The 15207-nt window shown below is 42.7% G+C and overlaps 1 protein-coding gene across 3 annotated transcripts in view; it reads left to right on the top strand.

The window, feature by feature from the left end:
- The window catches only part of aspg (asparaginase homolog (S. cerevisiae)), a 102538-nt gene extending 87979 nt beyond the window's left edge, over positions 1-14559 (top strand). For 2 of the 3 annotated variants that reach the window (XM_067991719.1, XM_067991717.1), the window contains one exon: positions 11992-14559. In XM_067991719.1, the coding sequence (XP_067847820.1) occupies positions 11992-12000 (9 nt within the window). In that variant the 3' untranslated portion in view covers positions 12001-14559. The remainder of the gene's footprint in view (positions 1-11991) is intronic. The other variant, XM_067991718.1, reaches the window with a different exon arrangement.
- The last annotated feature ends 648 nt before the right edge of the window (positions 14560-15207 follow it).

Raw genomic sequence — 15207 nt, 5'->3', positions numbered from 1 at the left:
GAGTAGCAAAAGTAAACGTTGGTCCCTTAGAGGCTGAGACAGGAGAAATTATAATAGGGAATCAGGAAATAGCAGATGCGTTAAACAAATATTTTGTATTTGTCTTCACAGTAGGAGATATAAAAATCATACTAAAAATAGTGGGGAACCAAGTGGTAAATGAGAGTGAGGAACTTAAAACAATTAATATCACTAGAGAAAATGTACTGGACAAACTAATGGGACTAAAAGCCAACAAATGCACTGGACCTGAAGGCCTACATCCTAGGGTTCTAAAAGAGGTGGCTGCAGAGATAGTGGATGCATTGGTTATGATCTTACAAAATTCTCTAGATTCTGGAATGGTCCCAGTGGACTGGAAGGTAGCAAATGTTACCCTGCTATTCAAGAAGGGAGGGAGAGAGAAAACAGGGAACTACAGGCCAGTTAGCCTGACATCAGTCTTTGGGAAAATGCTGCAATCCATTATTAAAGAAGTGGTAATAGGGCATGTAGAAAATCATAATATGATTAGGCAGAGTCAACATGGTTTTATGAAAGGGAAGTTGTGCTTGACAAATTTATTAGAGTTTTTTGAGGATGTAACTAGCAGGGTAGATAAAGGGGAACCAATGGATGTAGTATCTTTGGATTTTTAAAAGACTTTCGATAAGCTGCCACATAAAAGGTTGTTACACATGGTTAGGGCTCATTGGGTTGGGGGTAATATGTTAGCATGGATAGAGGATTGGTTAAAGGACAGAAAACAGAGAGTAGTGATAAATGGGTCATTCTCAGGTTGGCAGGCTGTAACTAGTGGGGTGCCACAAGAATCGGTGCTTGAGCCTCAGCTATTTACAATCTATATTAATGACTTAGATGAAGGGATCAAGTGTAATGTATCCAAGTTTGCTGACGATACAAAGCTAGGTGAGAAAGTAAGCAGTGAGAAGGACACAGAGTCTGCAGAGGGATATAGAAGGTTAAGTGAATGGGCAGGAAGGTGGCAGATGGAGTATAATTTGGGGAAATGTGAGGTTATTCACTTTGGTAGGAAGAATAGAAAAACAGAATATTTTTTAAATGGTGAGAAACTATTAAATGTTGGTGTCCAGAGAGACTTGGGTGTCCTCGTACAAGAAACACAAAAAGTTAGCATGCAGGTACAGCAGGCAATTGGGAAAGCAAATGGCATGTTGGCCTTTATTGCAAGGAGGTTGGAGTACAAGAGTAATGATGTCTTACTACAGTTGTATAGGGCTTTAGTGAGACCTCATCTGGAGTTTGGTCTCCTTATCTAAGGAAAGATATACTCGCCTTAGAGGCGGTGCAACAAAGGTTCACTAGATTAATTTCCGGGATGAGAGGGTTGTCCTATGAGGCGAGGTTGAGTAGAATGGGCCTATACTCTCTGGAGTTGAGAAGAATGAGAGATGATCTCATCGAAATACATAAGATTATGAGGGGGCTTGACAGGGTAGATGCTGAGAGATTGTTTCCCCTGGCTAGAGAGTCTAGAACTAGGGGATATAATCGCGGGATACGGGGTCGACCATTCAGGACTGAGATGAGGAGGAATTTCTTCATGCAGAAGGTTGTGAATTTTTGGAATTCTCTACCTCAGAAGGTTGTGGATGCTGAGTCATTGAATATATTCATGGCTGAGATGGATAGATTTTTGAACCCTAGGGGAATCCAGGGAAATGGGGATCGGACAGGAAAGCGGAGTTGAGGTCGAAGATCAGCCATGATCTGATTGAATGGTGGAGCTGGCTTGAGGGGCCGTATGGCCTACTCCTGCTCCTATTTCTTATGTTCTTATGTTCCACCTCCCATGCTGCATCCACTGGGGAAGCACTTCGTATAAGCACTAGGAAAGCTATAGGCACTACGGGAATGCACATGGGTGAATAGTTTTATTTTGTATGCCATATGTAATGAGCAAATTGATAACTTTGGATTTGAATTTGGTTTTGGTGGTGGTTTTTATTTCTGCGGTGAACTGAGGGAGGGACCAATATGTGTTGTCAGAAAGAGGATGATATGGTCAGTGAGAGAAGAAAAGTAAGAAGTGTGGGACTCTCGGTGAATGGGGAGGTGTAGTTCAGGTTACTGGTATCGCTCATGAATGATCTGAACATTTAGAGCCCAGGCAGAAAGGGCTTGTCTACGTTGCAGCCTCCTTTCCTCTACCTCCACTTCCTCCTCCTCCTCCACTTGGTCCGCCTCCTTCTCTTCCTCGTGCTCATGCTTCTCAGCTTCTCGCTAGGTGGTGACAAGGACTCTTCCCTCATGATGGCCAGGTTATGCAGCATAGTAACACAAATCTCGATACTGCAGGGCTCCTCCATTGTGGTCCAGGCAGCAGAAGCGTTGCTTGAGAACGCCTATGGTGTACTCTATACTGTTCCTTGTGGCAGCATGGCTCTCATTGTAGGCCTGCTGTACACATGTGCATGTATTCCTGACCAGAATCATGAGCTGTGTCATGAGGGGATAAGCCTTGTCGCACAGTAACCAGCCTTTGACTTGCTGTGCTGGTTCAAATACAAAGTGAACAGAGGACTGCCGGAGAATGAAAGAATCATGACTGCTGCCAGGATAGCGGGCATTGAACTGCATGATGCGCTGCCTGTGGTCGCACACCAGCTGCACTTCGAGGGAGTGGAATCCCGTTCTGTTGATGAATATGGCCGAGTTCAGATGAAGAGCACGCACGGCAGTGTGTGTGCAGTCAATGGCACCCTGCATCATGGGGAAGCCTGCAATCTGTGCAAAACCTCTTGCTCGCTTGTCTCTGGCATGAGGGAATGAGATGAAATAAAAACAGAAAATGCTGGAAATGCTGAGCAGGTCAGGCAGCATCTGTGAAGATAGAAACAGATTGAACGTTTCAGTTCAATGATCTTTCGTCAGAACTGGAAGAAGTAAAGATTTAACAGTTTTTAAGCAAGTACAGCGCCAGGGAAAGGGGGGGGAGGAAGGGAAGGGGAGTGGAGGAGAGGAAAGAACAAAAGGGAAGGTCTCTGAGAGGGTGGAGGCCAGAAGTGATTAAATGACAAAAGGGATGATGGTGCAAGGCAAGGAGGGTGGTAATGGGACAAGTAAAGAAACAAAAGATGGGTCTAGAGGAGCTGTAAATGGCAACAGCAGAACCATTATCAGCACCTGCTGACTGAAAAATGGGAGCAGTGGTTATGATTTGAAGTTATTGAAATCAGTGTTGAGTCCAGAATGTTGTAAAGTGCCTAATCGAAAGTTGAGGTGTGTTCTTCAAGCTTCCGTTGAGCTTCAGTGGAACAGTGTAGGGGGCCGATGACAGAGAAGTCAGAATGGGACGGACAATTAAAATGGCAAGCGACCGGAAGCTCAGGGTCACGCTTGCGGACTGAATGGAGGTGTTCAGAACAGCTTTGAGGCTGCAGTTGTGGCTGCAGCAGTTGACAGATTTCAGTTACGACCTCTTTTGTGAAGCGAAGATATCTCATGCACTGGTAGTCACTGAAATTGAGGTAAGAGAATTGCTCCCTAAAGACCCTCCGCGGATGTGGCCTCTCTTCATTCTCCCAGTCATGTTCAGTTCCCAGAGGAAGCCCTACCAGGCCACCCATGTCTGGAAGCAACATTTTTCAGCACAATATTTTAAATAACACTAAAAGTACTGCAAAACCAGCCAGAGCGCTCCCTGGATGACGAGGGGGAATGGTAGGACAACCAAAGCCAGACCTCCCTGGATGCCGAAAGAGATAGAGAGCGAGATGAAGCAGAAAAGGGGGAGTATGACAAATGTCAGGTCGTTAATACAAGTGAGAACCAAGCTGAGTATAGAAAGTTCAGAGCGGAAGCAAGAAAGGAAATAAGAGGGGCAAAGAGAGAGTATGAGAATAGACTGGCAGCTAACATAAAAGGGAATCCAAAAGTCTGCTATAAGCATATAAATAGTAAACGGGTAGTAAGAGGAGGGGTGTGGCCGATTAGGGACCAAAAAGGGGATATACGCATGAAGGCAGAGGGTGTGGCAGAGGTCCTAAATGAGTACTTTGCATCTGTCTTTACCAAGGAAGAAGATACGGCCAAAGCCACAAAATAGGAGGAAGTTGAGATACTGTGTGGGATAAAGAGGAGGGACTAGAAAGGCTGGCTGTACTTCAGGTAGATAAGTCACCAGGTCCAGATGGGATGCATCCTAGGTTGCTGAGGGAAGTAAAGGTGGAAATTGCGGAAGTACTGGCCACAATCTTCCAGTCCTCCTTAGACTCGAGTGGTGCCAGAGGACTGGAGAATTGCAAATGTTACACCGTTGTTCAAAAAAGGATGTTAAGATAAACCCAGCAACTATAGGCCAGTCAGTTTAACCTCGGTGATGGGGAAGCTTTTAGAAACAATAATCTGGGACAAAATTAATGGTCACTTGGACAAGTGTGGACTAATAAGGGAAAGCCAGAATGGATTTGTTAAAGGCAAATCGTGTTTAACTAAGTTGATTGAGTTTTTTGATGAGGTAACAGAGAGGGTTGATGAGGGCATTGTGGTTGATGGTGTATATGGACTTCCAAAAGGTGTTTGATAAAGTGCCACATAATAGGCTTGTCATCAAAGTTGAAGCCCATGGAATAAAAGGGGCAGTGACAGCATGGATACGAAATTGGCTAATGACAGGAAACAGAGAGTAGTGGTGACCGGTTGTTTTTCAGATTGGAGGAAGGTATGCAGTGGCGTTCCCCAGGAGTCAATACTGGGACCACTGCTTTTCTTGATTTATATTAATGACTTTGACTTGGGTGTACAGGACACAATTTCAAAATTTGCAGATGACACAAAACTTGGACGTGTAGTAAACAGTGAGGATAGTGATAGACTTGAAGAGGACATAGACAGGCTGGTGGAATGGGTTGACACGTGGCAGATGAAATTTTAAGCTGAGAAGTGTGAGGTGATACATTTTGGTAGGAAGAACGAGGAGAGACAGTATAAACTAAAGGGTACAATTCTAAAGGGGGTGCAGGAACAGAGAGACCTGGGGGTATATGTACACAGGTCTTTGAAGGTGGCAGGACCGGTTGAGAAAGCGGTTAAGAAAGCATATGGGATCCTGGGCTTTATAAATAGCGCATAGAGTACAAAAACGAGGATGTTGAACCTTTATGAAACTCTGGCTCGGCCACAATTGGAGAATTGTGTCCAATTCTGGGTAACGCACATTAGAAAGGATGTGATGGCCTTAGAGAGAGTGCAAATGAGATTTAAAGAATGGTTCCAGGGATGATGGATCTCAGTTTGAGAGGAGATTTGATAGAGATGTTCAAAATCATGAAGGGTCCAGACGAAGTAAATAAAGAAAAACTGTTTCCACTAGTGGAAGAGTCGCGAACCAGAGGACACAGGTTTAAGGTGATTGACAAAAGAACCATAGGCAACATGAAGAAAAACTTTTTTATGCAGTGTGTGGTTAGGATCTGGAATGCGCTGCTTGAAAGGGTGATGGAAGCAGGGTCAATTGTGACTTTCAAAAAGGAGTTAGATAGAAAGCTGAAGAAGAAAAATTTGCAGGGCTGCGGGGAAAGCGCGGGGGAGTGGGACTAGCTGGATTGCTCTTGCAGAGAGCCGGCGCTGGCTCAATGGGCCGAATGGCCTTCTGTGCCGTAAACTTTCTATGATTCTAACAACAAGTATTTATATAACAACATTCTAATACAGTTATATCAAATAAACAAGGATGGTAGTACCTGCCCCTAGGAAATTTCAAGCTGATGAGGCCTGGTATCGTAGGGTGTGTGGACCTCCGCAGTCCCGAGAAACTGCTTCCAACTTTAGTGGGACAGTGTCTCAGTTTATATATCTTTCTGAAGCATAGTTGCTTCTAGTAGTTTAACAGCATTAGTCTCATGATGTCATCTGTCCCGAACATTTCCCCCCACCAGGGCGCCCGTTGTTCCAAACATCTTTATCTATTTTATGGTGGTAACTGTTGTCTGTTCTATCTATCTTATGGGGGAGGGATGTGCCCTTATCTTTTTGTGTACTTTGATTGGATGCAGACATTTACAATGTCTCATCCTGTATATGCCAATTGTGAAAGTTACCTAATTAACTAAAAAGCTCCTGCAATTAACATAACAGGATTAGTCTGTGTCCAGGTCCTGAGTCTTTGATTATGCCTTGGGATGTTTTGTTATCTGTTCCTGACAGTTGGCCTTCAATGTGTCTTGCGCTTCGCTTTTTAGCCAAGTGTCTGAAGCTTTGCGGGGTTGGATACGTAATTGATTTGGTCTACAATCGTGTTTCTTACACTGCATCCCCTTTAGAATTGTACCATTTAGTTTATATTGCCTTTCCTCATTCTTCCTGCCAAAATGTACCACTTGGCACTTCTCTGCGTTAAATTTCGTCTGCCCATTCCACCAGCCTGTCTATGTCCTCTTGAAGTTTATTATTGTCCTCCTCGCTCTTTACTACACATCCAAGTTTTGTGTCATCTACATGTTTTGAAATTGTGCCCTGTGCACCCAACACAAGTCATTAACATACATCAAAAAAAATGCAGTGGTCCTAGTACCGACCCCTGGGGAACACCACTGTATACCTTCCTCCAGTCCGAAAAACAACCGTTCACCACTACTCTCTGTTTCCTGTCATTAGCCAATTTCATATCCATGCTGCCACTGCCCCTTTTATTCCATGGGCTTCAACTTTGCTGACAAGCCTATTATGTGGTACTTTATCAAACACCTTTTGAGAGTGCATATACACCACATCAACCGCATTGCCTTCATAACCCTCTCTGTTACCTCATCAAAAAACTCAATCAAGTTAGTTAAACACGATTTGCCTTTAACAAATCCGTGCTGGCTTTCTTTTATTAATCTACACTTGTCTAAGTGACTATTAATTTTGTCCCGGATTATTATTTCTAAAAGCTTCCCCACCACTGAGGTTAAACTGACTGGCCTGTAGTTGCTGGTTTTTTTTTTAACAAGGCTGTAATGGTTTACCCGGGACAGATCCATTCTCAACCCACTGAAATTAGCCCTCCTCCAATTAAGTATTTTTACTCTAGATTGCTCCTTGTTCTTTTCCATAACTAATCTAAACTGTATGATACTGTGATCAGTGTTCCCTGTATGTTCCCCCACTGGCACTTGACCCACTTCATTCCCTCGAACCACGTCCAGCCAAGCCTCCTTCCTCATTGGGCCAGAAACATACTGATTAAGCAAGTTCTCCTGAACACACTTCAGAAATTCCTCCCCCTCTATGCCCTCTATACTATTACTATCCCAGTCTATATTAGGATAGTTGAAGTCCCCCATTATCACTACTGTATAGTTCTTGCACCTCTCTCTCATTTCCCTTGTTTAAACAAACTAAACAGATTTATCTAGGCCAAGGAAACATTCTTGTTTTTCGGTTTTAAAAAAATGTGAACATTAATTTACTCCTTGACTGTAATCTGATGCATCAGCAAATCAAACAGTTGTGAATGGTGCCTGATTGACATTTTCCAGTTTCTGTTTAGTTAAGCAGCAACAGCTTTCATGTCATTCAGGAGCTACCATTCCAAAGACAGGAGGAGCATGTTTTGTATTGTTGGTATTAGTTTTAGGATTTGTGGTATGAGTTGCAGGTCAGGACAAACCTGATGAGCTTGATGTTTTCCAATCTGTGTATAACCCAACCCAGTTGAGGAATGGCTTAAAAGTGCCCAAACCAGGCCATCACATTCTTCATGGACTTGGGTGGGGGGGGTTCTGTAAATCTGGAATAAACAATTCACAGCAATTACCACATGCTGAATCCTACTTTCCTGTTACAGCGGTCTGTGCTTTTGGGGTAGGAAGGGCATTTAAATTCAATTATAAAGGAGCAGTACTGTATAATGTTGGCCTACCTTAAAGGCATAAGCAAATATAGAGAGTTGAGGGGGACATCAGGAAAATCCTTGGATTTGGAGTGAGGGACATGGACCTCCTCATCTGTAATCATCTTGTGACATAACCTGTACCAAAGAAATATGGAAAAGTTCTACCCCCCCCCCCCCCCCCCACACAGGCCATTAACAACAGCGGTTGCACCTATCACAAAATATAAGCTTTAATAACAATAGGTTACATTTAAATGCCAATAGTTGTCTGCTGTCTGCCTAAACTGCACTCTATCATGGTCAGAAATGTCCTTTTTTAAAATATAGCAACTTGTGTTTTTAATAGAAAAGCTTAAACAAAAAACGATAATTTAACCTTGCAGCAAACATTTTTCTATTGAGATCATTAAATGATTGTTTAATCGAATCATTATATAGTTGTTAGTAACTATTTGCTGACAGTTGAAATGTTTAGGATAAAATGGGAAGGAAAATCCTTAAACAAATGAACTAAGCAATAACAGAATATGGCAGCTGACTTGAATCTATTCCTTTGCTTTTTTATGGTCTTATCCACTTGTGCTACCAGCTTTAATGATGCATCGGCCATTAAAGGTGGTAGCACACGTAAATAAGGTCTTTAAGAAGGCAAAAAGAATCCTTGTGTTTTGTATCTAGTAGTGTAAAATACAAAAATAAGGAAGTAATGTTGAACTTGTACAAGACTTTAGATAGGCCATAGTTGGAGTATTGTAGACAATTTTGTGCACCACATTATAGACAGGATATAAACGCAATGGAAAAGCTGCAATGCAGATCCACTAGGATATTATCAGGAGTGAGGGGTTACAGTTATGAACAGAGACTTGGGAAATTAGAACTTTTTTTCCACAAGAACCAAAAAGGTTATGGGGGTGACCGAATAGATGTCTTCAAGATTATGAAGGCTTATGATGAGTAACTAGTGATAGATTGTTTCCATTGGTCAGGAATAGGGATGAGTTATAATTTGGAATGCACTGCCTGAAACAGTGGTGGAAGCAGATTCATTAGTAACTTTCAAAAGGGAATTGGATAAATACTTGAAGGAGAGAAAATTACAGGGCTATGACGAAAGAGCAGGGGAGTGGGACTAATTGGATAGCTCTTCCAAAGAGCTGGCATAGGCACGATGGGCCGAATGGCCGCCTCCTGTGTTGTAAGATTCTGTGATTCTAAGAAAAATGTATGATAATCACAAAAAGAATTAAAGGGATCTTAGAAATAATTTATTTCCATAGATGGTGGTTGTAATGTGACATTCTCTGCTACAAACAGTATTGAAGCAGAGACTGTAAATTCTTTGAAAAGGGAATTATAGTTACAGCCTTGGTCCAAACATGGACAAAAGAGCTGAATTCCAGAGGTGAGAGTGACTGCCCTTGACATCGAGGCAGCATTTGACCGAGTGTGGAACCAAGGAGCCCTAGTAAAATTGAAGTCAATGGGAATTGGGGAAAACTCTCCAGTGGCTGGAGTCATACCTAACACAAAGGAAGATGGTAGTGGTTGTTGGAGGCCAATCATCTCAGCCCAAGGACATTGCTGCAGGAGTTCCTCAGGGCAGTGTCCTAAACCCAACCATCTTCAGCTAATTCATCAATGACCTTCCCTCCATCATAACGTCAGAAATGGGGATGTTTGCTGATGATTGCACAGTGTTCAGTTCCATTCGCAACCCCTCAGATAATGAAGCAGTTCATGCCTGCATACAGCAAGACCTGGACAACATCCAGGCTTGGGCTCATAAGTGGCAAGTAACATTCGTGCCAGGCAATGACCATCTCCAACAAGAGAGAGTCTAGCCACCTCCCCTTGACATTCAACGGCATTACCATCGCCGAATCCCCCACCATCAACATCCTGGGGGTCATCATTGATCAGAAACTTAACTGGATCAGCCACGTAACCACTGTGGCTACAAGAGCAGGTCAGAGGCTGTGTATTCTGCAGCGAGTGACTCACCTCCTGACTCCCCAAAGCCTTTCCACCATCTACAAGGCACAAGTCAGGAGTGTGATGGAGTACACTCCACTTGCCTGGATGAGTGCAGCTCCAACACACTCGAGAAGCTCGACACCATCCAGGACAAAGCAGCCCACTTGATTGGCACCCCATCCACCACCCGAAACATTCACTCCCTTCACCACCGGTGCACTGTGGCTGCAGTGTGTACCATCTACAGGATGCACTGCAGCAACTCACCAAGGCTTCTTCGACAGCACCTCCAAAACCCGTGACCTTTACCACTTAGAAGGATGAGGGCAGCAGACACATGGGAACAACACCACCTGCACGTTCCCCTCCAAGTCACACACCATCCCGATTTGGAAATATATCGCCGTTCCTACATCGTCGCTGGGTCAAAATCCTGGAACTCCCTACCTAACAGCACTGTGGGAGAACCTTCACCACATGGACTGCAGCGGTTCAAGAAGGCGGCTCACCACCACCTTCTCAAGGGCAATTAGGGATGGGCAATAAATGCCGGCCTTGCCAGCGACGCCCACATCCCATGGACAAATAATTTTTTAAAAAGTTGCTTGAAAAAGAATATTTAAGGGTATGGAGGAGCGAGCAAGTGAGTGGGATTAGACTGAAGAAAAACACTACTGCAGCTGATGAGCTGAATGGCCTATTTCTGTGTTGTAACATTCTATGTTTCTACCTCGCTATTGCTGTTTTAAACATGTGGAAATATGGCACAGTGGACTAATTGTATCGTTCAATTTGCGATATGTTCTACCTGTTCTCCCAGCTGCTACCATTTAAAAGAAGATACTTTGGCCCTGAAAATCAGTGGGCCGTGGTCCTGGTGGTTAGATCGGGATCATACCTGCCAGGGACCTCCAGTGCTGACAGTGCCAGGGTTTGCAGGAATGGCAGAATGGCACCTCATTTGCATGGGATCAGCAGGCACATGTACCTTTATGGGCGTATCTTCAGCACCTGCCCCATCGAGAGAGGGTGACCTTAACCCCATCATGCTTGAGACCCCATCAAGCTCCTCCTCAGCATTATGTGTAAAAGGCCCAATCCAAATTTTTAAAAAATTGTCCAACCTGTTCTCTGGGATCCAGGTCACCACCCTCAGCTATACACCTGGTGGGGCCTACATGTGCCCATCTGGAGTCCAGTACACCTCACTTCTTCATTCTTTTGAGCTGGGGAAGCAGGACTCCCAGTTTAGGGAGGGATTCCCCACCCTTCGTTCCGCTCCCTTGACATCATTGGCTTTGTAAGAGGTGGGCAGCAATTCAATCCCTTGCAAGGCTGACCAGGAACTCTTGGACTTGGTGGAGACCCAGCACAACTGGGTCTATGCCTTTTTCTGGTGGGTTGTGCCTGACTCCTGCTGGAGTTATGGCAAGAGTCCAACTGAACACTTGAGTAAATTCAGGGTCATTTAATTTTAATCTTTTAGCAAACTAAAACTTGACATATGAAAATACATTATCTAATACCCATTAACCTTACTTATGGGCTCAAATACTCTAATAACCAGCTACGCATTGACACTAAACACCTACTGAAAAATTAACCCAAACTATCAACAAGTTATTTGGTCTCAGAAGCTGTCTTTTCATTGAAGGGATTTGAGAGAAAATCTGGCTCGGGATTTGATAGCTTAAAACATCCCCATTGCCTGACCTGCTATTATTTTTCAAAAGTGAAAGCCTTCATGTATATTCTGAAAGTAATAATGTTAACTGCATACTTGGCGGCCTTAATGCAGAGATATCTGGAATTGAGACTAGTGTAGAAGATGGAAATGCCACTTGATGCAGCAGAGAGTTGGGTTGCAGTGCTGTCTGGTCATTGTCCTCAATGAATTGAAGCACAATATTGGAGTGCTATATTTCAGTACCAACAGATGGGGGAGAGAATAATTCTCCATTGCTGGTTAGCTATGCTTTATCTTTCTACAAGATCAATGAGTATGAGAAGAGGTTTGGTGCAATGTCAAAAGCACAAATCCCTTTTTCCCAAACAAATGTTGTGCATTAATTATTGTAACTGAGGATTTGCAGCAGTTTTATATTTTTCTCGTTTTTGTTGAACTTTTAAAACCTCAAGAACTTAACACTTTGCTCAATTTGTATTTTTTTCAGCTTTATTAATGACTGCAGTGACATCCACCATCAAGACAAATGATGACATAGATTTGCATTCTAGAGTGTTAGTACAATCAAAAGTCTATAATGCCAATTTGTTGGGACAGACTGCAAGTTAAAGGATTTTTCTTCATTCTGCTACAAGAGAATTTCTTTTTTTTAAACTAGATATTTCATTACAGATTTATTTTAATGCAACAGCAATTATATTTTGTATGGGTTGCAAAGTTAACAAAACCAAGTAATTTGGACCAGTAGCACAGAAGAATGGTGTTCCCACAATCTGTACCATGGAATGCAAAGTTCCTACTTCAATGTCACAACACCATGAATGTCTGCTGTCATTTGGAGCTATGTATGATGGGTGTAAGTGGAGATAGAAGTGTGTAGGGAATGGCATTGGCAGCATCTTAGAGTTCGTCATCACCTGCCCTCAGTTGGACATGGTCATGTGAAATAGTGGACTCTGCACTGCGGGAAAAAAAACTGATTTACAAACCTGTTCTCCAAAGTATGATTTATCGTATGGGGACATTTTTTTAATGATCTACCAGTTCACCCCTTTCCCCCCCCCCCCCCCCCCCCCGTAGCGATGGAAAATAAATTGCAATATAGAGATATCTATCCAGTTGACCCTATGATGCAGTGGCCATTTGCTTCGTCATTGCTCAAACAATCTGCCCACAGTGAGTGGAACTGTATCTGTTCTGCTCTTTGCTTTGTGCAGGAATGTCATGCAGGATTTGTGCTAAGCTGGTAGCAGACTCTGCTATCATGCTGATGTCAAGAGATGGAAAGGGAATAGATCCCTTTTATGATATCCATCTTATTTCTGCCAACAGCAGCAGTAACAACCACCGAAGGGAAAAAAAACTGGGTGGCAGGTTGCCCTGCTACTACTTTCATTACTCTTGTCAACTTGAACAAAGTAGTATCACTGGGGACTGCACCGTTGCAGATTACATACTGTAGAAAAATTCAGACCACTGATTTCATATGTTCATGATTTACATTCATGCTAGATTTTATTTGTCATACATTTCATCCATTTGTAAACATATGGACAATTTCCATAAGATCAGATTGAATAAGGGCAAAACATTGTTTTTTGTGCATGCCTCTGCAGGTTCTGTAACACATTCGGACAAAAGTTGACACGCCCCCGGCAACAAGTGACAATTGTGGAAATTCAGGAATTATCCTGGATATTTAAGGAACAGTTAGGACTGCCCAACATATCAGTACATAATGAGAAAAGAAGAGAGAACTCAAATAACCTTTGTAATAGGTGATGGAGAAAAAGTAGAGTTTTATAGCGCGTGAAAGAAGTTTAAAAGAATTTAACTACTTGAACCTTGAAATAATGCCTGGGGGTGCTAGCCATTTGTTTAAATTGACTAATATCTGGGCTGAAATAGCAGAGAGGAATTTCAAACAAATGTATTAAGCATGCTGGTTTCATGGCCTTAATTTAATGAAATATGTAAAGTTCTGTAATCAGCTACAGAAAAATTAAAACCTTACATGGTTTACAAAATAATTTTTTCTTGAGTCAAAGGATTCCAACAAAATAACCTGCTACAATGTCAAAAAATTGCATTTATGTAACATCTTCAATGTAATGAAACCAAGACCCTTCCCAAATAGGTATAAGAAAACAGGCATCGAGAGAGAGATTTAAGAGGTAACCAAAAGTTTGGTCAAGAAATGAGTGAAAGCCAACTCTAGGATTCAAATTCAAATGTACCTCATTTATTGATTCTAATTGTGGAGATTGTCCGTAACCACGCTATTGGCCTCCCAGTGAAGATTTCCATGAAAGAGCCATATGACTGATCTGATGTGTACTGCACAATTGTGTATCCCAACCATATGACTCCAGGTAGGGTTTCCATTGCAATCAACCTGGATATAGATGTATGGGATAATTACCCATTTGGCAAGATATCTGCACTCTCCATCTCCATTAGAAGTAGTTCTTCCAGATAACATTATTCTTTTTAGAGTACTGTGAGCAGTGTGTGTAAGTAAGGCTATTTTAGTCCTGTGAGTTTTCTCAGATGCCCCTGGAGGGCTTGGAACTGTGAGCAGTGGGCTGTGAATTTAGAGGACTCATTTTTAGCCCCTCTGCTGGAAGCAATTCCTTTCACCACTCCTCTGGTTAGTACCCCCTACTTTATCACTCTGGTGTGGAGAATTTTCTTTCTTCTTTTCATAGAGCCCGTGTGGTCAGTAATCTCCACGTTACTGCCTTGTGAAGTCTCGGATTGATGGTCGCCAATGGCCTGGAATGTAATAACTCTCCATTCATCCTGCTAAGCCTCTTCTGCTCACTTTTCAGTAAACAGTGCCAGACCAGGGAGCATCTCTGATACAAGACTCAACAGGGGTGGATTATGTAATATCTCTCAGCTGGAAATATAAATGTGTTTATTGGTTTGAGATTATCATCAAACTCTTCTAGTTTTTAACCTACGTTGTCGGACATTCTTCCTGCATTTGTACCTCATCTGCAGATTTGCTTTTCTTGTGTGTTTGAAAATCTGTTCAATAAAATGTTATTTTAAAAAATCGCTTGTTTATGCCTGTGCAATATCGTACAATATATATTACTGCCAACAAGAATTTTTAGGGCTTTGTTTCTTCTCAAGACCCATTTGTTTATCAACTGACTAATATGTTTTGAATTAGAGAAGGCACCCTCACACGTTACCACTGTTGCAAGCCACATACCCACAACTCAAAGGTCTCACACACTGGCAGCTGTTCAATCATGACAGGCACATCATCCAGCAGGACACTCACTGGCACACGTCCTGCTTTCTTGCAGGAGAAGGTGGCGCATAACAGGAAGCAGCAAGTGGCAGTGGCCTATAGCCCCTCGAGCCTTTTCTGCCATTCAGTGAGATCATGGTTGATCTGTGACCCAACTCCATATACCCGCCTTAGCCTCATGTCCCTTAATACCCTTGGTTAACAAAAATCTTTCAATCACAGATTTAAAATTAACAATTGAGCTCATCAACTGCTGTTTGAGGAAGAGCGTTCCAAACTTCTACCAGCTTTTGCGTGTAGAAGCATTTCCTAACTTCACTCCTGCGAGTCCTGGCTCTAAATTTTAGGCTATGTCCCCTAGTGTCCAAGTATAGGAGACCTCCAAAAACAGGTACAAATGCATCAGCTACCAGAAGCGATAATCCAGCAACTAACCTG

This window comes from Heptranchias perlo, chromosome 10 (assembly GCF_035084215.1).
Source record: "Heptranchias perlo isolate sHepPer1 chromosome 10, sHepPer1.hap1, whole genome shotgun sequence".
NCBI lineage: Eukaryota > Metazoa > Chordata > Chondrichthyes > Hexanchiformes > Hexanchidae > Heptranchias > Heptranchias perlo.
The sequence above is the reverse complement of the archived record's forward strand: the minus strand, read 5'-3'. Positions and strand labels throughout refer to the sequence as shown.